Here is a 21941-nt window from a genome sequence, read left to right on the forward strand (position 1 = left end):
TGTAGTTCAGTGGCATTAAGTACATTCACATTGTTGTGCAACAAACACCATCATTTATCTTCTGAACTTTCTGGTCTTTCCAGGCCATAAAATACCAACCACCGCCTATAAATAGTTTCACTCAACAGAGGCCAGAAGTGATCCTTAAACAATAGAAATCTTTAATTTTTCTAGATTTTTAACCTATGCTATTTTTCTTTAGGTCCTAGCCATAAATATCCTGGGTCGTTTCTTATTGAACAATGACAAGAATATTAGGTAAAGCAATTGAAAAATGTCTTATATTTTGTTATTATAAAGTCTGTTTTCAAGAGTAACTTTGCTCAAGATCACACATGTATTAAGTGACTTATCTAGAACTTCAGCTGAGGAAACTCAGGATTTCTGTTTTAGTCTAGTCTTAAAACTACTGTTTTGTAAAGAATTTGAGGATTTGCCTCTGGTTTAATTTTTACATATCTCTTTATACTATAAATCAGGAGTCATTACCTTTTTCTGTGAAGGACCAAATGGTCAATCTTTTAGGCTCTGTGGGCCTTTGGTCTCTGTGGCAATTACCCAGCTCTGCCTGTTGGCATGAAAACAGTCATTGATCATATAAATGATGAATGTTGCTATTCTGATAAAAATTTATTTACAAAACCAGACAGCAGAGGGCTGGATATTTGCAGGTAGTCTGTAGTTTACTGACCCAATATGGAATGTGTTTGGCCATTCCATTTAGTTTGTGTGGTGTTTTTTTTTTGTTTTGTTTTGTTTTTAAGATTTTTAAATTGATTTTTAGAGAGAGGAAAGGAGAGGGAGAGAGAGAAACATCAATGTGAGAGTGAAACATTGGTCAGCTGCCTCCTGCATGCCCCCTTCCGGAGATGCAACCTGAGCATGTGCCCTGACTGGGGATTGAGCCAGCAATCTTTTGGTACACAGGACAACACCCAACCAACTGAGCCACACTGGCCAGGCTGACGACTTAAAGTAGATGAATTTATTAGTACTATCTTTTATTTGTAGTTTGCCTTTTCCCCTCTTTTAATCAGGAGAAAAAAATTTTTCTTAAAATGTTAAGCTTGAAAAAAAATGTGGAAATAATTATTGTGGTATCCTGAATTATCTCCTTCTTCCAGAATAATTTTTAATACTAGGATGTTATACTCAAAATTTGGTACGAGTCTCAAAAGCAGAGTAAATACAAATGGTAAAATTGAAATAATTTCCTTTTGCATTTTGGGGTTAAGGCCCGAAAAGGCATACTATATGCTTATTTTGTTGTACTGTTTGGAAGAACTTGAAATAATTGAGTCAGTCACTTTTAGACTTGACCATGAATGAATGCAAATATTCTAAATCCAAAGCTTCTTCTGGTTGTCATTACCTTAATGTGTCTTCTATGCCTTTAAAATGTTACCATTATAGTTATTGTCTTTCTTTTAAATGTTTAAAATATGTACATTCCCTTAGTCTTTAGACATTTTTTGTCATTATTTTAGGCAGAAAAAAACCACCCTGAATTTTACATTTTAATTCTGTTCTTCGGCAACTTTGTTTCATGCAGATATGTAGCTCTGACATCCTTGTTGAAGACTGTGCAGACAGATCATAATGCAGTGCAGAGGCACAGAAGCACCATTGTGGACTGTCTAAAAGATTTGGATGTCTCAATAAAACGGTAACAGATTATTGATAGTTCTTTGCCTCCACCCCACCTGCTAACTTTGTAATAGTTTTGGAAGTGAGAATGTTGACCTTTATGTATTGTCCTCATTTTCATAGATGAATTTTCTGCAGAGTAAATCCTTTTTTAGAAAGGATTGGCAGGGAGAAGGGGTTAGGTCAATGACGGAGGCCAAAAAGGAAGACTTCAGTGCACAATGAAGTTGTCCTTGGTTCTTTGATAAATAAAACCAATAAAGAGATAAGCTTGACAAAAGGTTACTTAACAGAAGTACTGTGCTTTGGTGTGTTGGAGGATGAAAATACAGAGTGATCCATCGGCTAAGTGTTTTATCACGATGCTGAAACTCAAATTGCTGACAGCACACTTTTTCTCACAGTACTTACGCCCCAAGATACTAGAGGCAGCTGTGTTTTTTAGAACAGTGCATCTAGGAATGATGTTCGGAAGCAGGTAGATAGCACTTTGTAACGGCTTACATTTTTTTCTCCATGGAGTAGCTCTACTGGTTCTCCTCTTATAAGGATTATAGATGTTTGTAAAACCTAGCTTAGTTGTGGTTGTATGTTCAAATCCAGAACAAATTAGATTTGAGATGATCTCTGAAACCATTCACATAACAAACATTTTTTTTTTTTTAACAATCATTTATTGTTATTGAGTTCCTTTTGTTTGTGGAGAACACGTACTAAATGCTTGGACAATTTAAAGATAAGATCTTGACTCAGCTATAACAACTTTCACATAGTGCCTTGCAAAGTAAACAGTCTATGAACGCCCTCTCAGTTCTCTGAGCAAGCCAGTGAGACTAGGCAATTACTTCTATTCTCAATTAACAGATTAGTGAAAATACAGTCCCCAAAGGAATCAAATGACTTACTCTAAACTGTACTGCTTATACAGAGGCAGACCTGGGAATAGAAATCAGGCCTTCTGACTCCTATTTTGTTTTGTTTTTCTCTAGCTTGTTACTGGCCCGTGCATTTCAAAAGTAAAATCTGTATCTCCTTGATTACTAGACTGCCTTATTTTGAATCTTGCCTCTGCCCGTAATAGATGTGGTCTAGTTACTTAACCTTTTAGTGCTTCAGATGTCCTATATGTAAAATTCCCATACAATAGAACCCATTTTCTAGGATTATGCAGGATTAACTGGATTAATATAAATAAAGTATCTAAGCATTATATGAGAATTATCTGTTACTGTATTTCTATAAGGATTGATTTTTTTATTGCTTATAAATTAGTTAAGATGGCAGTACTTTCTACTTAGTAAATGAATATTTTTGAAAGTCAATCTATATACCATGTTTGATGTTATTGACCAAATATGAAAAGGTGTATATTGTAACCTTATAACTTTTATGTTAAACATTTCCATTTTGCCTTGGCTAGCAAATTTGATAGGCAGTTATAAAAACTTTTATTTGCCCTCATAGCACATGCCCTTTTTTCCTTTTCATGGCCCTCATTCTCTCTCTCAGTTTTCCCCCCAGCTTTATTGAGATATAATTGACATAAAACATTCTGTAAATTTAAGGTGCGCAGTGCATTGATTTAACACAGTCATATATTGCAAAACAGTTATCATCATAGCATTAGCTAACACAGTGCATCATCCTATATAATAAAAGCCTAGTATGCTAAGTATCCGACCATTCATTCGTTCAGCCATTCCACCAGTTGCTCTGATGCTCACTGACCACCAGGGAGCAGATGTCCCAACCAGTAGGTTAGCTTGCTGCTGAGGTCTGGCCGATGGGGACTGGGCGAGATGGGCCAGACATGCCCTGGAGCCCTCCCCTGGTCCCTTCATGGCCCTGATTGTGCACCGGTGGGGTCCCTCAGCCTGGCCTGCACCCTCTCGAAATCCAGGACCCCTCAGGGGATATCGGAGAGCCGGTTTTGGCCCGATTTCTGCAGGCCAAGCCAAGAGACCCCACTGGTGCCAATATCTGTGCACTGGGCCTCTAGTATTACATAATTACTGTATATTTTGTGTGTGGTAAGAACATTTAAGATCTATTCTCTTAGCAGATTTCAGGTATATAATACAGTGTTACTAACTTTAACCACTCTGCTGTACAATTAGATCCCTAGAACTTAATCATCTTATAACTGGAAGTTGTACCCTCTGACCAACATCTCTTCTACTCCCCACCCCCTTGGCCCTGGTAAATACTGTTCTAGTCTCTATTTCTGTGTGTTTTTTGCTTCCATATTTAAGCGATATCCTGCAGTATTTATCTTTCTCGGTCTGACTTACTGCCCTTAGTGTAATGCCCTCAAGGTTTGTGTTTATGAAAATTTCCCACATACCTTGATATAACTGTGTTACATCATCTTTGGACAGAAGTGAGTGTAATAAAAGAGTATGATGACTTTATATATTACATTTTTAAGGAATAAATGCAGAGAGATATCTTTGGGTAATAATTTTGTTGACTCTTTTTGAGCCTTTTAAGTATTCTAAATCTCAGCTTTATAGAATAGAATATTGAACCCAAACTCCATTTTTGATCAGTTGTGTCTCTCTTAGTGTTGAAGAAAGTGTTGGCTGAAGATTCAAAATAGAAAAACTAACTTTGATAACTTTTGTTTTCTTGTGTGCAAAGATTGGATCACAGGATCATGCAAGAACATGAGCACACCCGCCAGTGCTTGGTGTTCGGAGAGAAAACCCCTGGGTCTTTGTTTCATTCCCACAGTAACTATAACTGGTTTCTTTTTTGTTTTGTTTTGTAATTTCTCCCCTACAAGGCGTGCAATGGAATTGAGTTTTGCCCTGGTAAATGGGAATAATATCCGAGGCATGATGAAGGAGTTACTTTATTTTCTGGATTCCTGTGAGCCAGAATTTAAAGCAGACTGTGCATCTGGAATCTTTCTTGCTGCAGAAAAGTAAGATTTGATTTTTACCTTCATTAGTAAAAGATGCTTGGAATTTTAAAAAGCATTTTTAAAAGATGAGGATGTTGTAAACATGTTTAAAACATGTAACATTTATTTCAAGCTCCTAATTAGAAATTAGCTTTGAGGAGGCCATGATAGCCAGCATTTAAGTATACTAAGACCCCTCCCCCCTCCAAAAATCCCTCTTTTATAAAACCTGGGATTTATAATCCTATAATCTGTTCTTTAACCTCTCATCCATGATGCCCTCTTTATGAGGATATAGATGTTTCAGCATCTAAATTGTGGTTGAGTGTAAAACTTTTAGGAAGAAGTACCTAAAGATTTTGGTTGTATGGTTATTTCTATACTTTCCACTGTGAATTTAAGGGACCAAGTTCCTAATCCTGGTGTTGTCTGGGTCTGGGAATAGTCCCTTTTCTTTCTTCTCTATCCTCTCTTGATCTGACTTTGTTTTTCTCAGACAGTCTCTTTTCTTAGCTCAGCAACTCCTATTGCAATACTATGTAGACCATCTGAGTTTGACAGTGTGCCATTTCATCACCCTGGGAAATGGATATTGCTGCTAGATTTGAAGGTGAAATGTCCCTAAATATAATCACTTATGATAATAGGCAGGATCTTTGAAAGTCACTGAGCACAGTATAATTTACAGGTTCCAATTTCTTCACCTGGTGCCATTATTTTTTTAGGTATGCACCTTCCAAACGGTGGCATATAGACACAATTATGCGTGTTCTGACAACGGTAAGTAGCTTTTTTAAGTCAACATATACTAACTGCTGAATGTGCTGATTAAGACAGAGAAAGCCTTTATGCTCATGAAGCTTACGTTCTAGTGGGGAGATAGGAAATTCATGGGGAAATATGTACTATACTGTCAGGCAAGGGAAAATGCTACAAGAAACACTAAAATAGCATGACGGACTACGATGAAGGCCGAGGAGGATGGAATATGGGGCAATGGGCCAAGTATTTTAGGTGGAGTATTCAGGGCAGGTCACTCAGAGGAGCTAATGTTTGAGTAGAGAACTTAGTGAAATTAGCCATGCAAAGATTTGGGAAAGGAGTATACTAATCTGAGAGAACAGCAGGGGTTGCAAAGACAGTAGGTAGCAATAAGCTTGGCCTCTTGGAGAGCAAGAAGGTAAGTGAAGGCAGAGATTGGTGACATTAACACAGGGCGAGATTATTTAGGGCCTCACAGGAGTTTGGGTTTTATTGTGAATGTGTTAGGAAGCCATTGGAAGGTTTTGAATGACTACATTTGTTCTGGATTTAAGATTACAGTTTTATAAGGTATTTTTTCTTTGTTGTCCAGAATTTTGGAGATTTTCTATTGTTCAGTTAATAGGGATTAGAGATGTCAGAGTAAAAATGAAAGTGTAGTGGCATATAAAGGAAATATAACTATCTGTGTGTAATTATGTTACCAGAGGTAGATACCATGAAGGTAAACACTCACAAATTTGATTAGTTTAAGAAAAATGTTTTTTAGAACTCAAAACCATTTTAAAAAATGCTCCTACTTTTCATTTTTCCTATTGACCTATATTCTCTTATTATGATCATATGATTTTTCTTTAGCTTGTTGATGTGTGGGATTATTATAATCAGTTTATGGCTATTGAACCATAAATCCCACTGATTATGGTATATAATTCTTTCTATACATTATTGTATTTGATTTGCTAATATCTTTAAAGGATATTTTCATCTATGTTCATGAGAGATAACTGGTGTTTTTAATTTTTCCGATGTTTTCTTTGACCCATGTGTTATTTAGTACCATGTTGTTTAATCTCAAACTATTTGGAGATTTCTCAGCTATCTTTGTGTTACTGCTTTCTAGTGTAATTTTATATGATTTCTATCCTTTTAAATTTAAGGTATTTTTTATGGCTCACAATGTATTCTGTCTTGGTGAAGGTTGCAGGTGAACTTGAGAAATTGTATTCTGCTGTTGTTGGATGAATTAGTCTATAAGTGTCAATTATATCCTGTTGATGCATCCTTTTATTTCAAACACTCTGTTTTCTCCCATAAGAATGCAAATATTTAAGTTATACCACAAATTTTCTGCTTTTTAACTTCTCACCTTTTCTTTTTCACCATTTTCCCAAACTTCTCCTTCTTTTTTTGTATTTATTTTTTTTTAAATATATTTTATTGATTTTTTACAGAGAGGATGGGAGAGGGAGAGAGCGTTAGAAACATCGATGAGAGAGAAACATCGATCAGCTGCCTCCTGCACACCACCTACTGGGAAGTGCCCACAACCAAAGTACATGCCCTTGACAAGAATCGAACCTGGGACCCTTCAGTCCGCAGGCCGATGCTCTATCCACTGAGCCAAACCGATTAGGGTAATTTTTGTATTTCTTAAAATACAAGTGGGGTATCTCAATCACCTGAGAATTTTTTCCCCCTTTTCTTTTGTGCTTTCCAACAACATATGGTTTGGCTTGGCTCAGTGCTGTAAATCATATCCGCTCTTCTGTCCAGTAATTGGAGATTGATGAAGATCGCTTGATATTAGGCACAGTTTTATGTCTTGTGAGCCTGGCTGTCATAATGCCTGGACAAGGCCAAGATTTAGTTCCTCATAGGTTAAATAGCTTTACTTTGTTCCATAGATTCAAACAGTATCTCAGACTTCCAGAGATACTATTAAAAATTCCAAGTAATAAAAAAGGGTGGATAATAAAATACAGAATAATTCCTACTCCTGGGACTAATGGTTAGTTCTGTAATATTTATAAATTCTAGTCTTAAAAGAACAGTGCAAGGTTTTAAATAAACTCAAGTTTTATAAAAGTTACTTTTAATATGCCCCATTTGAGCTATTCATGTACACTTCTCTTGCCATCCTCCAATATAACATGACTACTTTAGCTAGTCCATATAATTTTAACATTTTTCGGGGAGTTGTGGGATGGGAGAGTTTGTTGTAACTCAGTTCCCAGTGAATGTACTTCTTAAATTTTGAAATACCAAATGGGGTGGGCAAATGTAGGTTTACAGTTCTGAGCACACAAAACAGAGAGTTTATTCTTATATTATTTATTAATTATTGTATTTATTTTTATTATTTGTCTTATTATTATTATTATTATTTTGTATCCTTGCTTATGATTTATCTTTTAGGTAATTATGGCTGATAATTTACCTATTTTTGTCCACCCCTGTACCTTACCTGCTTTGTGTAGAAAAGGTCTTCTTGAAATTTTTAAAAAAACTCTTCATGGATTTATTTTTTACTATATTTGATATAGGCTCAGAGGCTAAAGTACCAGTATCAAAAAGGAACTGAATTATAACAATGAAGGCTACTATGTAAAATTTACCTATTCTTTATGTAGCTAGTAACTTCTTGAAATTTTTAAGTCTTTATATTTTTCTTTTACTTTGGACAAAGAGGAGATTTTATTTTTTTATAAAATTAAAAAAATTGGAATATTCATTTAAATAAGTAAGACTTTGAAGTTTGAGCTGCTTATGAACCCGAGAATTGGAATCAACTTTATCTTTGAAGGGTTTGTTTTTTTTAGTAGTCTCCTTTTAACAGCGATAATAATAGCTGACGTTTATCATCATTGTGTGTTTCTAGGGGTAACTGTCTACATTTCCTTTTAGGCAGGAAGTTATGTTCGTGATGATGCAGTCCCCAACTTGATCCAGTTAATAACCAATAGTGTGGAGATGCATGCCTATACTGTCCAGCGCTTATACAAAGCAATTCTTGGTGATTATTCTCAAGTAAGTACTTCATTTGCCTTTTTTTTTTTCTGCTTTGGGAGGAAATTACACTTTATTTTTCTTGTATGTGCTTATTACTAACACTTAGATATATCTCAATTTTGACGTTTATGATGAGATGACCTATGATTTGCATTACTCTTTGTCAGGATTAAAATCTTTGATAAACAATGACTTTGTTTTGACAGCAACCTTTGGTACAAGTAGCTGCATGGTGTATAGGTGAATATGGAGATCTTCTCATATCTGGCCAATGTGAAGAGGAAGAGCCTATTCAGGTAACCCTTATTCCTCTTGGTCAAAGATGGGGGAAAGAGTGATTTCGGTCATAAGTGGGCCGTGTTTAGTGAGGAGTTGTGGTTGATTTCTTAAAAACCTTTTAAAGAAATAATACCAGAATTATATTGGGAAACCTGTCAGTTTTTGAAGTGGAACTTATTGAGCCATTTTGAGACTTTAAAAACCACCTTGGGATCCACTCCCCACTTTGTCAGAGGGAATTATATTGTTTCTCTTACTCTCTGGTTGATTTAAACAAGAAGAAATGAGACCTATAGCCATATTTCCATTTGCTCATTAAAGGACTGGCTTTTAGGAGTAGTTGTGGCAACAGTACTTGAACTCTATGTAACTTTTTTCCCTTCCTCTACTTCTGCCTCTTGCAGCTAAATATGCCTCTCAGCCCCCAATGGGTATTTTCCACTTTTTTTTTTTTTTAAACATACCTTTCACCTGCTTCTGGTTGATGGATCAGTTTGGACAGTTATCCTGGCAAAGAACAAATTGTGTTAGAAGCTTTGGTAGTGATGGTAGGATTGTCTTTCTGGTGGCATCCTGTGACTTGATATCAAATTTAGATATTTACTTTTACATTTCATTGTACATTGTCTTTCTTTTTCTCTTCTCTTCAGGTAACAGAAGATGAAGTGTTGGATATTTTAGAAAGTGTCTTAATCTCTAATATGTCCGTCTCTGTGACACGAGGTTATGCCCTCACTGCCATTATGAAGCTTTCTACTCGATTCACCTGTACTGTAAAGTGAGTATGGAGAAAAATAGGATGAACAGATTGTTTGAAATCTTGAAAAACATTTTATTATGGAAAATTTCAACCAAAGGCAAAAGTAGAGAGAATAATAAAATGAATTGCATATACCTATTACACCACAATAACAATCATCATTTTGTGGTTAATCCTTATTTCATCTATACTTTGCACACCCCATCGTAGATTATTTTGAGCTTGTGATGTTTTTAAAATCAGATTTCTAATGTCCATTTTTATTTTTAACTGTGACTTGATATCAAATTGAGAAGTTATTTCCCCATATAAAGGTTCTGTTTTACAATATCTTGAGATGTATGGATAGTAAGAAAATCATAGGGTTGTGGTGTTCAAGTCTTTAAATTCTGTTTACTATTTTGTTTTGTTTTTTAGTTTTTAAAAATTTTTTTTTTTGATTTCAGAGAGGAAGGGAGAGGGAGAGAGATGATGGTGGTGTTGAGGTATATATGTATATGTTTTTTGTTTTTTAAGAGTAGCACTGTTTTTAATGAGTTTTAGCCCAGAATACAAAACAAGGTGCTAGCTGTGGCCTCAGTGTTAGCACAGCTGTTAACAAAGGCTTTCCTTCCCCCTAAAAGGCAAGTTACAAAAGGGTATCAGACAGATGGGATGAGACATTCTAGGTTATTTCTGAAAAACTATAACCTCTTCACCCCATCCCCACCCAAAAGGAATTCAAATTCTGGGCCTTTGTTGATCTAAGAGATTGTGTGAGAGACTTTCTTTTGAGACTTTTTGGGTGTAGGGGTCACTTTTCTTACTTTTGTTGTTGATTCTGTGGAACGCCCGGTCACTGGATAAGTAAGGAAGCCAGTGTGGTTCTTTATGAGTTCTTCTGAGGAACTTGGATTGTGACGGTTTTCATTTCAGTATATGTTGTGTATATGTTGGATGAATGAAGATGAAGGAAATATGTTTTGTTTTGGAAAGATTATGTAAATTAAGAAAAGGTATTTCAAAATTTTAACCAGAAAACTCTGGTTTAAACATTATTCTTTCTGTTTGTCTATGAACTTTCTTTTGGGTATTTGAATTCATTTGTCATTTTATCCCAAAGCCGAATAAAGAAAGTGGTTTCCATCTATGGAAGCAGCATTGATGTGGAACTCCAGCAGAGGGCAGTAGAATATAATGCACTTTTTAAGAAATATGACCATATGAGGTAAGTAAAAGAAACTAAGCAATGCATGTGCCTCTTAGCATCCCAAACTATTTGTCATAATCCATAAAGGAGACTCATCCCTCATGTCTTATTAACTGGACTTCACTATCCTGTTCAGTTCTAATTGCTTGACTGCTTCTGTTTTGTTCATTTCCTATTCTGCCTAATCTCTAAAGAAAGAAGTTAACTGGTCTTTCATTCCTTGTCTCCCCTTTCTTTTGATACAGAAATTTAGCTTCATTTTCCATTTTATTTGGTTTAAGAAGTGAGAGCTGTATTTTTCTCTAAAGAATCTCATCTGATATTACTATGAACATTTTGGTGTCACCGCCCCCTTCTGTTATACAGTATCTTAATTGGAACCTGTTAATATCTACTGATTTACCTTGATTTCATTCCAATTTCTCTACCACTGTGAAATCTCACCTTCTTAGGATTTAGGTGGATAGTTTGTCCATTCAAGGTTTCTTGCCTGCCCTCAATCCAGCCAGGAATTTAGGTCATGTATTGTTATAATCCGCCTTCTATTTTAATGTACGTGTTGCGTGGGGAGGGGAGATGGCTTTTCATGTTTGGCCCCAGTGCAGTTACAGTGATTGTTTTGGGTAGGGAATCTAGATTAACTGCCTGGAATTTAACCACTTCAGATATTTTTTTCAGGTCTGCCCTGCTTGAGAGAATGCCTGTCATGGAAAAAGTGACCACAAATGGTCCTACGGAGATTGTGCAGACAAATGGAGAGACAGAACCAGCTCCGCTAGAGACCAAACCACCACCCTCTGGGCCACAGCCTACCAGCCAGGTAGCTTTTTACCGGCTTATCTGGGGACACTGATGATCAATAGTTCCTTGTAATCTCTTAGCTGATTCCCTTCAGTGTTCCTAGATTGACTGATGATTCTTTCATTTTTAAGTGTTGAAAGAGCTTTGCATTAGAAGTAGACTAGGCAAATGATTAATAAATTGAGATATTATTTTCTTGTTTAGGCCAATGATTTATTGGATTTGTTGGGAGGAAATGACATAACACCTGTTATTCCAACTGTACCTACAAGCAAACCAGCTTCTGCTGGTGGCGAGCTTCTTGATTTGCTGGGAGACATCAACCTTACAGGTGAGGCCTGAGTGGAATTATTTAATGCTGAGATAGGGATAAGGGTTTGGGGAAAAACTACGCTGAACATGGACTTTCTAGCACATCAGTCAGTTGAAGATGGGCGAAGTTAAGTCAGAAGCAAGATTAGAATCTTCACAACATCTGGGATATAAGGTGCCATGCTAACACTCTAGAGACTAGGGATTCCTTAAAGTCCTTTTTTTTTTTTTTTTAATTTGGGGAGAATTACTTGTATTTTAAAACTTTCAGGCTGGAAAAAAAAAATCCCAAGTCACCTTTGCTTTTAATTAGTGTCCAAAGGCATCACTTTCTCTAGGTTTCTTTCTACTCATGGTTAGTTTTTAAGAGCTCCCTTCTTTCCTATTATTAAAGCAATGGAAAGAGGAAATCACTAATAATTATACTAATATTATTCAAATACAACTTTCATTTGGGAATTTTTTTCTTATTTTTTAAAAAAATATATTTTATTGATTTTTTACAGACAAGAAGGGAGAGGGATAGAGAGTTAGAAACATCGATGAGAGAGAAACATCAATCAGCTGCCTCCTGCACACCCCCTACTGGGGATGTGCCCGCAACCAAGGTACATGCCCTTGACCGGAATCAAACCTGGGACCCTTCAGTCCGCAGGCCGACGCTATCCACTGAGCCAAACCGGTTAGGGCTCTTATTTTTGTTTTAGTAGTAGACTTTTGTAGTTGATGTGTTCAGTAATGTTATGAATCCCTAAGTCTGAGAGTATCACTGTAGTATATAGTTTTTGGCTTACATAACCTCTTTAAAAGTATAATGGAGAGTTATACTTTAACCTCAAGTAGAAACTGGCCATAGAATAAGGATGTTGGATGATCCTGTAGACTGCCTATTACAGGCTAAGTTATTTTTTTCTAATACAACAGCCTCCCGGAGCTTATATATGTGTCTTAAATTTTTTTATTTTTATTATTTTTTAAATGTTTTTATTGATTTTTTTAGAGAGAGAGGAAGGGAGTGGGATAGAGAGCATGCCCCCTACAGGGACTGGAGCCTGAAACTTGGGCATGTGTCCTGACCAGGAATCGAATCCATTACCTTTACATTCATGGGTTGACATTCAACCACTGAGCCACACTGGCTGGGCTCTTAAACAAAATTTTAAACTGTTACTTCTTATGTACTTTTGAGGTCCTCAAAAACCAAATCAATACTGGAATATGGAAAAGTAAAAACAATTTCATAGTTTAAACATAGTGTGTAGGCAGTATAGTTTATTTGTTAACGTATTAGCATTTCCATAATAGTACGTAGTCTTTACAATTACACTTACAATTTTATTTTCTTTTTTCTTTTCTTTTCTTTTTTTTTTTTAATATATTTTTTTATTGATTTTTTACAGAGAGGAAGGGAGAGAGATAGAGAGTTAGAAACATCGATGAGAGAGAAACATCGATCAGCTGCCTCCTGCACATCTCCCACTGGGGATATGCCTGCAACCCAGGCACATGCCCTTGACCGGAATCGAACCCGGGACCTCTCAGTCCGCAGGCCGACGCTCTATCCACTGAGCCAAACCGGCTTCGGCTACACTTACAATTTTAAATGGTTGTCTAATATTTCATCTAGAACTTTGTACCATTATTTATTCAATTCCTTACTATTGTTTCAGATTTTTCTTATAACTAATGCTTCAACAACATAGTTACAAAAATTTGTCCTTATTTTGGATTACTTTCTTTGACTAAGTTTCTTAGTCTTTCTGAATCTGTTTAAAATAAAGATGACAAATACTTAACCTCAGTATTTATGAGGAATGGTGACTTTGTTAGTGCATGTATGACTCATGGTAGGTGCATGATAAATATTATTTACCTTAACCTCCATGTATATTGCTACCAGTTTCACTATAAAATCGTAAGTATTGTGTGCTATCATTTTTTACAAGCCCTAGCAGATTAAAGATTGGCCCTAATATTTTGTTAATTTCAAGTTTTTCATTCACAGGGCATGTTTCATATATATATCAACATTTTTGCATTATACATGAATTTTATTTTTCCACATTCCTTTTGAGTCCTTAACTCATTTATCATGAAGTCTTAATGTTTTGTTTTTGTTCTTGCTTTCTTGTTTTCCCAGTGTTACATGAAAAAGCAAAATGATAACGTGTCAAAAAGTCTAGAGTTTTAAACACATTTTCCCATTTTTGAGTTACAGATTCTTAAGCCATCATTAGTTGTATCCTAAAGCACAGTAATATAAATCAGTGGAAATCTGTAAATAAATTTAGTGTGTGCTCTTAGAGGAATTGGTACAGTAAGTTTCTGTGGTTTCCCTAATAGGTAGTACAAAAGGTACTACCTATTGTACCTTTGGAAGAGAAAAAAGCCAAAATCTAAGGGACCTAGGGACCCATATGTTATCTATATATTTTGGTAGCCTCTGATTTTCCATGGGAACACATTTCTGAAATTGTTTTGAAAATGGTAATTGTGGGAAAATTAGTAGTTTAGATTTATATAAACTCTTAGAACTATATGAATATTTCTTTGTATACTTCATAGGCAATCTGCTTGACTGCACGTTCTGCAGTGTCACATTTGTTTTTAACTTCTTGTGCTTTGCTTAGTCATCTGTTTTTCTACCTTCCTTGCTAATTTTTAGCATGCTTGTTGTTTTTTCTTTTACTGTAGTTGGGTATTTTTTAAAAGGATATTTCACCCTTCCTTTATTTTTTAGTTTTTTTATTGGTATATTTTCAGTTAATTTTATAAGTAATTTGAAATCTGTTTAAATATAAAATGCATTCTCTTTATTTTGCAGAATTTTCTTATACCTCTTCTTAGAATTCTGATTTCTCTCAGTTCATGGCCATTATTCTATCATTTACCCTCAGTTGTATGATCCTTCTTGTTCTTATTGGGAAATATCAAATAAAAATGGTAATCTGGTAATCCCCTCCCACCCCCCTCCTTCATACTACCCTTCCCAGGGTGTGTGTATGTTAAATTTTTATTATGCAATATTTAACATCTATAAAATTTAGTAAATGCCTTGATCTACTTAGCTTGTAAAATAAAATATTATTATGGAAGTTGACATTCCCTTTGTACCTCCACCTCAATTCCTTCCCTCTTAGTCCCAGAGGTAACTGTTGTCTGTCCTGAAGCAGTGTTTAGCTTTGGTGTTTACCATTTCTGTATATTTCTTTATAATAGTGTGTAATATTGTTTTGCCAATTTTTACCTTTATAGAAATGATATCCAACTGAGTGTTCTTTTGCACCTTGCTTTTTTGCTGAACATTGTATTTGTGAGAATAATCTTTGAATAATTCATGTTAAATGTACGATTAACCCTTGAACAACGTGGGTTTGAACTGCATTGGCCCACTTATAAGTGGATTGTTTTCAATTGACGCGTGCAGTTGATCCTCACAGTTCAAACTCGAGTTGTCCAAAGGTCAACTCCTTCGTTGGGAATCCTCACGTGGAGATCTGACTGTAGTTATACATAGATTTTCGACTGCGTGGAATGGCAGTGTTCCTAACTTCCACATTATTCAAGGTTCAACTGTACTTCTAGTGCATTAACAGTATTACTGTTGTGTATGTGTAGTGTTTACTTTGATCAATGTACCACAGTTTACTTGCCCATTATCTTGATGATGGACATTTGGTTGTATCCAGCATTTCCCTGTTAGAAACTATCTTGCTATGCACACTTTTATACAATTTTTCCTGTGTACACATGTAAGAATTTGTGAAAAAGGCCCTGGTTCTCAGCGGGGAGATTTTGCCCACCAGGGCTTAGCAGATGTTTTCAGTTGTCACAACTGGAGAATGTTACTGTCATTTAATGAGGAGAAGCCAGGGGTGCTGATAAACATGCTGCAGTGCACAAGGCAGCCTCCCACAACAAAGAATCATCTAGCTTCAAATGTTATGAATTTTGAGGTTGAGGAACTTTAGGTATATGCTCATGTTCAGCTCTATTGTTGCTAAATTGTTTCTAGTTTGTTTGTGTCAGGTTAGAAGTCCCCCTTGCTACACGTTCTTGCTGGTATCTGGTATTATCACTTTGAAATTTTCACCACTGAACTAGATGTGAAGTAGTATCTCAGTGTGGCTTTAAATTCCATTTCTCTAATTACTAAGCGTCTTTTTTCATAAGATGTCCTTTTCATTCAGATTCCTTCTTCTGGGAATAGCTAGTTCCTATCTCTTATCACTTTTAAATTGGGTTATTTTTTTCTTACTGACTTGTAGGAAGATATTTATAGTTATGGATACTCATCCATTTGTTGTCTTGTAGCAGCATTTTCTTTTGCATGTGGTCTATTTTTTTATAGTATTTTCTAATGAATAGACATTGCTCATTTTAAAGTGTTTGAATTTTAAGTTCTTTCCACTTATGGTTTATGCATTATTCATCTTATTTAAGGAATCTTTCTCTTAACCTGAGGTCAAAATATTTTTCTCCTATATTTTCTTGGTGAGTTTTGTCATGCTGGGTAATATTGACTTAACGTTGGACTGTTTCCTGTAGGTGCTCCAACTTCTGCTCCTGCCCCTGCCTCAGCCCCTCAGATATCCCAGCCCCCCTTCTTGTTGGATGGGCTTTCATCACAGCCTCTCTTCAATGACATCACTACAGGTATAATTACTGATGTTATTAAAGTTATTGAAGAAAGCAAAATAATAATTTTATAAGTATAGGCTGACTACAATTAGGCTAAGCTTCCTGTACTTTCCCAGGCATCCCCTCCATCACAGCATACAGTAAGAATGGCTTGAAGATAGAATTCACCTTTGAACGGTCAAACACCAACCCCAGTGTCACGGTGATAACGATACAGGCCTCTAACAGCACAGAGCTGGACATGACGGACTTTGTTTTCCAGGCTGCGGTACCAAAGGTACTACAATGTCTTCTTTGCCTTTTTCTTTTGAATAAAGATTGACTGGCTTATTTTTTAAAAACTCACTTGGGCCCTAACCCGTTTGGCCCAGTAGATAGAGTGTTGGCCTGGGGACTGAAGGGTCCTAGGTTCAATTCTGGTCAAGGGCATGTACCTTGGTTGAGGGCTTGATCCCCAGTAGGGGGTGTGCAGGAGTCAGCTGATTGATGTTTCTCTCTCATCGATGTTTCTAACTCTCTATCCCTCTCTCTTCCTCTCTGTAAAACTCAATAAAATATATTGTAAATAAATAAATAAACTATGCCTGTTTGCATAACAGTGATATATCTTGAATTTCAAAATGTCATGCATAATACATAGATTCTATGACTAATTTTTACTTTTTATCATCTCTGAAATTGAGGTACATTTTAAAATTGAGACCTTAGCATAGTTTAATTGGCAGCATGTTTTTTTTTCCTCAGTGGTATATAAAATAATGGTGTGAATTATTATTGATGGCATCTTATATTAAATAAATATAAATAAGTGAATGATATTTTAGCTTACATAATTTATCTTGACAATAGAATTATGAATATGACACAAAATAATAAACCTGTGTATTGAGATTAAATCTCTACTCTTAAAATTTTGGGCTTCAGAGAAGACTGAATAGACTTCCTTCTCTCCCTCCTCCCCTTTTTCTCTTTCCTCATCCCTTCTCTCTCTCACTTCTCTCTTTTTCTCTCCTTCTCTTTCCCTCTCTACTCCCTCCTTAATATTTTAGAAGACTGAACTTTCAGGAAAGATATTTTTAAATTCTATGGTTTACTTGTGTTGCTCATAGCACTTCCACCTTTGTTACCTGTAAACAAACAAAACACATTAGCATGCAACAGATGATGGCTTTGGTTTTCCAGGTCTTTTGCTCTATGGACTAGTTCTGCATGTGATTTTTCTGTTAGGACCTTGTGTGCCCAATGGAGCGACCCATTAACAAACTGGCTCTGCCAGCCTTTCCTTCACCTCTGTCATATAGGAGTAAGCCTTGACACAGTCCAATTTTGCTTTAGAAAGCAAAAGTTCAAGTCTCCGCATCCCAGCCTGTAGTTAGTGACTGGTATGCTGGTTTGTTATTTTTAGAAAGCTTTTCATTTCTTTTCAGCTTCTTTTTTAGCCACAGACACCTGTTTTTAACCTGAATAGTTGATCAGTTACTGTTAAGTGAGGTTGCCAGACCAAGAATTGGTCACCTTTTGAAAACTAGTAGAATAAGGTTCTTTCTGCCAGAAAGGGAAGGAAGAATGGCTCATTGCTAGTTTTCATGATCAAAGACTTCCTGGAATTTTGTAAATACCAGGAAGTGATAGTCTACCCACATACTCTGAATTATGGATTTCTGGAAAACAAGTAGAAAGTAGTAATAAGTAAATCTGTTACTTGAACCATCATCTGGGTGTCTGACTTTTTAAAAAAATGTATTTTTATTGGTTTCACAGAGGAAGGGAGAGGGAGAGAAAGATAGAAACGTTAGTGATGAGAGAGAATCATTGATCAGCTGCCTCCTGCACATCCCCTGTGGCAGCGGTTCTCAACCTGTGGGTCGTGACCCCTTTGGTGGTTGAACGACCCTTTCACAGGGGTCGCCTAAGACCATCCTGCATATCAGATATTTACATTACAATTCATAACAGTAGCAACATTACAGTTATGAAGTAGCAACGAAAATAATTTTATGGTTGGGTCACAACATGAGGAACTGTATTTAAAGGGCCAGAAGGTTGAGAACCACTGCCCTATGGGGATCAAGCCCAAAACCTGGGCAAGTGCCCTTGACCGGAATTGGACCCAGGACCCTTCAGTCCAAAGGCCATTTCTCTATCCATTAAGCCAAACCAGCTAGCACTGACTTTTTTATTTGTTGCCTTCTCTGACATCATATTAAGTGTATTATTCTTTCTGAAGATGCCCTTTGTTCTCCCCAGACATTCCAGCTGCAGCTTCTGTCTCCTAGCAGCAGCGTTGTCCCAGCATTTAATACGGGGACCATCACACAAGTCATTAAAGTTCTGAACCCACAGAAGGTGAGTAGCACATTTGAAGACAATATCTGAGAAAGGTGTAAGCATACTTCTTGAAATAAAATTCTGCTTTGTTTCTCTGGAGTTTTTTTGACTCACAGTCATAAGAAATCTGTGAAAATGTCTCATCTAACCTTGTTCTTTCGAAGATAATAAACAGAGCCTAGACACATTAGATGATTTAGTGGTATCTTATAAAATGCAGCTTTAAAAAAATTCTCTATTTAGAGGTTTAAAGGTCTAGTTTTTGCAGGAGTGGGGAAGCTTAGATATTCTAACCTTTACACAAGTTGCAGTCGGGGGTAAGAGCATTTGTTGAACCAAAAATCCATATGTCATGTAATTGTTAAGGATACATAGCAAAAGTGGAGACATTTTAATTAAGCAGCCAAATGGAAAAATAGCTTCTGAAACTAAAATAAAGCAATACTTTTATTATATCTTTTCAAAGAAGTAGATTGCCTCCACTTAATACTAATCAATTGACTAGTTTTCAGTTTTTAGAAATGATTCAGGGAATTCCTTCCTTTGAAAGATTTCTGGTAGTGCCTCATAAATACCAGTATGATTTCATCCTCTTGTAACACTTGTCTTTTCTCTGCTAGTCACTGTATTTTGAGTACCTGTAGCACAATTAGAAATTCCTTTGACAATCTGATACATAGAATAAAAATTTTCTTAATGCACTAATATTTGAAATCTGCCACATAAAGTGAAAAGTATTTATAACAGAGTTCTCTTAAAACTACTGCTGTTACCTATAAGTTAACTCTTTCTGTTTTTTCCCCCTTCTTTATGCCTTGGGAATGAAACAAGTTTATGTTCACATTTACTATAGGTTTTATAGTATGTCTGAATGTAGAGCATAAGATGAGTATATGTTTGCATCGTTTTTCTAGAAACTTACATATAAGAGTTGAATCTTTTTGAAAAGCACTCAGCAAATGTTTCCGTGAAAATGCCCTTGCGTGGTTCTGTCCTGTTACCGCAGTTCTAGGATCAAAGCCAGCGATGTGTTCTGGAGACTCCTGACTGCATGAGGTTGCTTCTGTGGCTGATAGCTAGAGTACTAGGTGGTTTTTGCTGCTGCTTGTTGCCTATAGTATGTAATTTTTAATTTTTTAAAAATATATTTTTATTGATTTTGGAGAGAGAAGAAGGGGGAGAGGGAGAGAGAGAGAGAAGCAGACAGACATCAGTGATGAGAAATTTCCATTAGCTGCCTCCTGCACACCCCCTTCTGGAGATTGAGCCTGCAATCCAGGCATGTGCCCTGACTGGGAATTGAACCTGTGACCCTCCTGTTGCATGAGATAATGTTCAACCAACTGAACCACACCATCTGGGTGCCTGTGTGTCATTTTTAAGAGACAACTTTGCTTTAAAATAATTTTGTTTTCTCTAAGATTAAAAGTGTATTTGTGGCCCTAACCGGTTTGGCTCAGTGGATAGAGCGTCAGCCTACAGACTGAAGGGTCTCAGGTTTGATTCCGGTCAAGGGCATGTACCTTGGTTGCAGACACATCCCCAGTTGGGGGGGGGGGGGGGCGGGTGCAGGAAGCAGCTGATCGATGTTTCTAACTATCTCTCTTTCTTCCTCTCTATAAAACAATAAAATATACATTTTTTTAAAAAAGTGTATTTGTGGACTGGAAAGATTCTAGAGATTTCATTTCATTGCATAATTTGTGATTCTCTTTTCTTCTCATAGCAACAGCTACGAATGCGGATCAAGCTCACATATAATCACAAGGGCTCAGCAATGCAAGATCTAGCAGAAGTGAATAACTTTCCCCCTCAGTCCTGGCAATGAGGGTCCGGCACCATTCTCATTCTTACCCCACTCAATCAAAGGAACTCTGGGAAGGAGGTTGTGATTGCTGGCAAGTCCCCCCCAACTGTACCATGGGCACGAGGAGCTGAAGAGAACTGTTGAGGAGGATTTTCCTAAAGTAATTGCTGACCTTGAGGCATTGTTAAAGACTAATCTCCTCTCCTCCACCGTTGAGGCCGGCTGCTTCTGGAGGCTAGTTTGCACTCTTCCTCCTCTTCCCTTTTTCTGCACTTCTCTACCCCTCCCACATTAACAGCCAGAATCAACATTCCCTGGGCCCCTGAGGGAAAAGCAGCTGGTCTGGAGGAGAGGACTGGAATCCATGGCAAGAAAACACTCACACTGTCTCTGCAGCAGAGTTGCCCCTTCTTTCTACTGTGTTTCTCTGTGGACGGCAAGGTGGGGATTGATTCCTCACCAGCTGGTCACCATCATCAGGCGCTTTTTACATCCGGCATTCAGAATGGAAATGTCACCATGGACATTAGGGAGACCTGCCTTTTCTACTGGTTCCCCCAATGTTTGAAAGGCAATAGGCTCCTGGTAGCCTTTTCTGTGCTTTGCTGTATTCACACAGACACACACATGTATGTATGCTTGTTACCAAGAACTGGTCAGACTTTGAAAGGTTATTTGTAAACACTGGACAGATGCAGTTAAAAAGAGCTTTTGTTGAGATTTGGCATGGAGGATATGGTGCTCTATTTGTAATAGAAACTTCCAAGGCTCTTCCAGCTCCCCTTTCTTTCTCCCTTCTTGAGCTGTAGTGATGAATACTCTCCATGATTTTCAAAATTGATTCCCCTTAAAGTGCAAGGTGGACAACTTCTAAAAGATACTATATATAAGTAGTTATTAATGCCCCTATTCCCACCACAAATTTTAAATTTCTCTTAAGCCTATAACTTGCCTGATGAACTATGGTAAATGGGTGGAAAGAGGAGTTTACCACTTTTAAAGATTAGACTCTCTACCAAAAGCACCTTTGCCCATAGGAAGAGTTGAGTATCAGACTCATCCTAGAGCATATTGGAGTCATCCTCCATTACTCCAAACGTCCCTTTTTACTTCCTGAGCCTGGCTTGGACCTTGGCATTCCGTTTGAATTCCTTCTTCTAACTGGAACATTTGTGTTGTATCTGTAACACTGGCACTGAAATAAAGACCACACGGTTAAAGAAATCTTTCCTATATTGTACTTTATGGTGTTGGAATGAAGCCTTGTAGCTTCCTTGTCCCCTATGTCAGAGGAATGGATACCATAGGGTAGGGATATCCTTTCCTGAGTCTGAGAAGTTGGTCTCTTGAGAGAGGCCAGTCTCATGAACATCTGCATCAAAGACTTGAGATCTGGAGCTTTTTAAAAACTAGGAAGAGTGCCGAATGCTTTTTAGAAAGGACCCTTGCGATTTCAAACCTTAACACTCAGTTGTGGGAATAAGGTAGGGTGATTCTC

General features: G+C 36.9%; 1 protein-coding gene across 1 annotated transcript in view; it reads left to right on the top strand.

Annotated features, from left to right (window-relative positions):
- AP1G1 (adaptor related protein complex 1 subunit gamma 1) overlaps positions 1 to 21670 on the top strand; it is a gene marked incomplete at its 5' end in the record, with an annotated part of 53355 nt that extends 31685 nt beyond the window's left edge. The window contains 14 exons of the mRNA XM_081106982.1: positions 203 to 258; positions 1553 to 1666; positions 4433 to 4573; positions 5278 to 5332; positions 8222 to 8344; positions 8533 to 8622; positions 9256 to 9383; positions 10468 to 10572; positions 11233 to 11374; positions 11560 to 11686; positions 16216 to 16323; positions 16425 to 16585; positions 18556 to 18654; positions 20363 to 21670. Coding sequence (XP_080963108.1) covers positions 203 to 258; positions 1553 to 1666; positions 4433 to 4573; positions 5278 to 5332; positions 8222 to 8344; positions 8533 to 8622; positions 9256 to 9383; positions 10468 to 10572; positions 11233 to 11374; positions 11560 to 11686; positions 16216 to 16323; positions 16425 to 16585; positions 18556 to 18654; positions 20363 to 20464 — 1551 coding nt within the window. The 3' untranslated portion in view covers positions 20465 to 21670. The remainder of the gene's footprint in view (positions 1 to 202; positions 259 to 1552; positions 1667 to 4432; positions 4574 to 5277; positions 5333 to 8221; positions 8345 to 8532; positions 8623 to 9255; positions 9384 to 10467; positions 10573 to 11232; positions 11375 to 11559; positions 11687 to 16215; positions 16324 to 16424; positions 16586 to 18555; positions 18655 to 20362) is intronic.
- Between the last annotated feature and the right edge of the window lie 271 nt (positions 21671 to 21941).

The sequence above is a fragment of the Myotis nattereri genome, assembly GCF_964212035.1.
Source record: "Myotis nattereri genome assembly, chromosome: 15".
NCBI classification, from domain to species: Eukaryota; Metazoa; Chordata; class Mammalia; order Chiroptera; family Vespertilionidae; genus Myotis; species Myotis nattereri.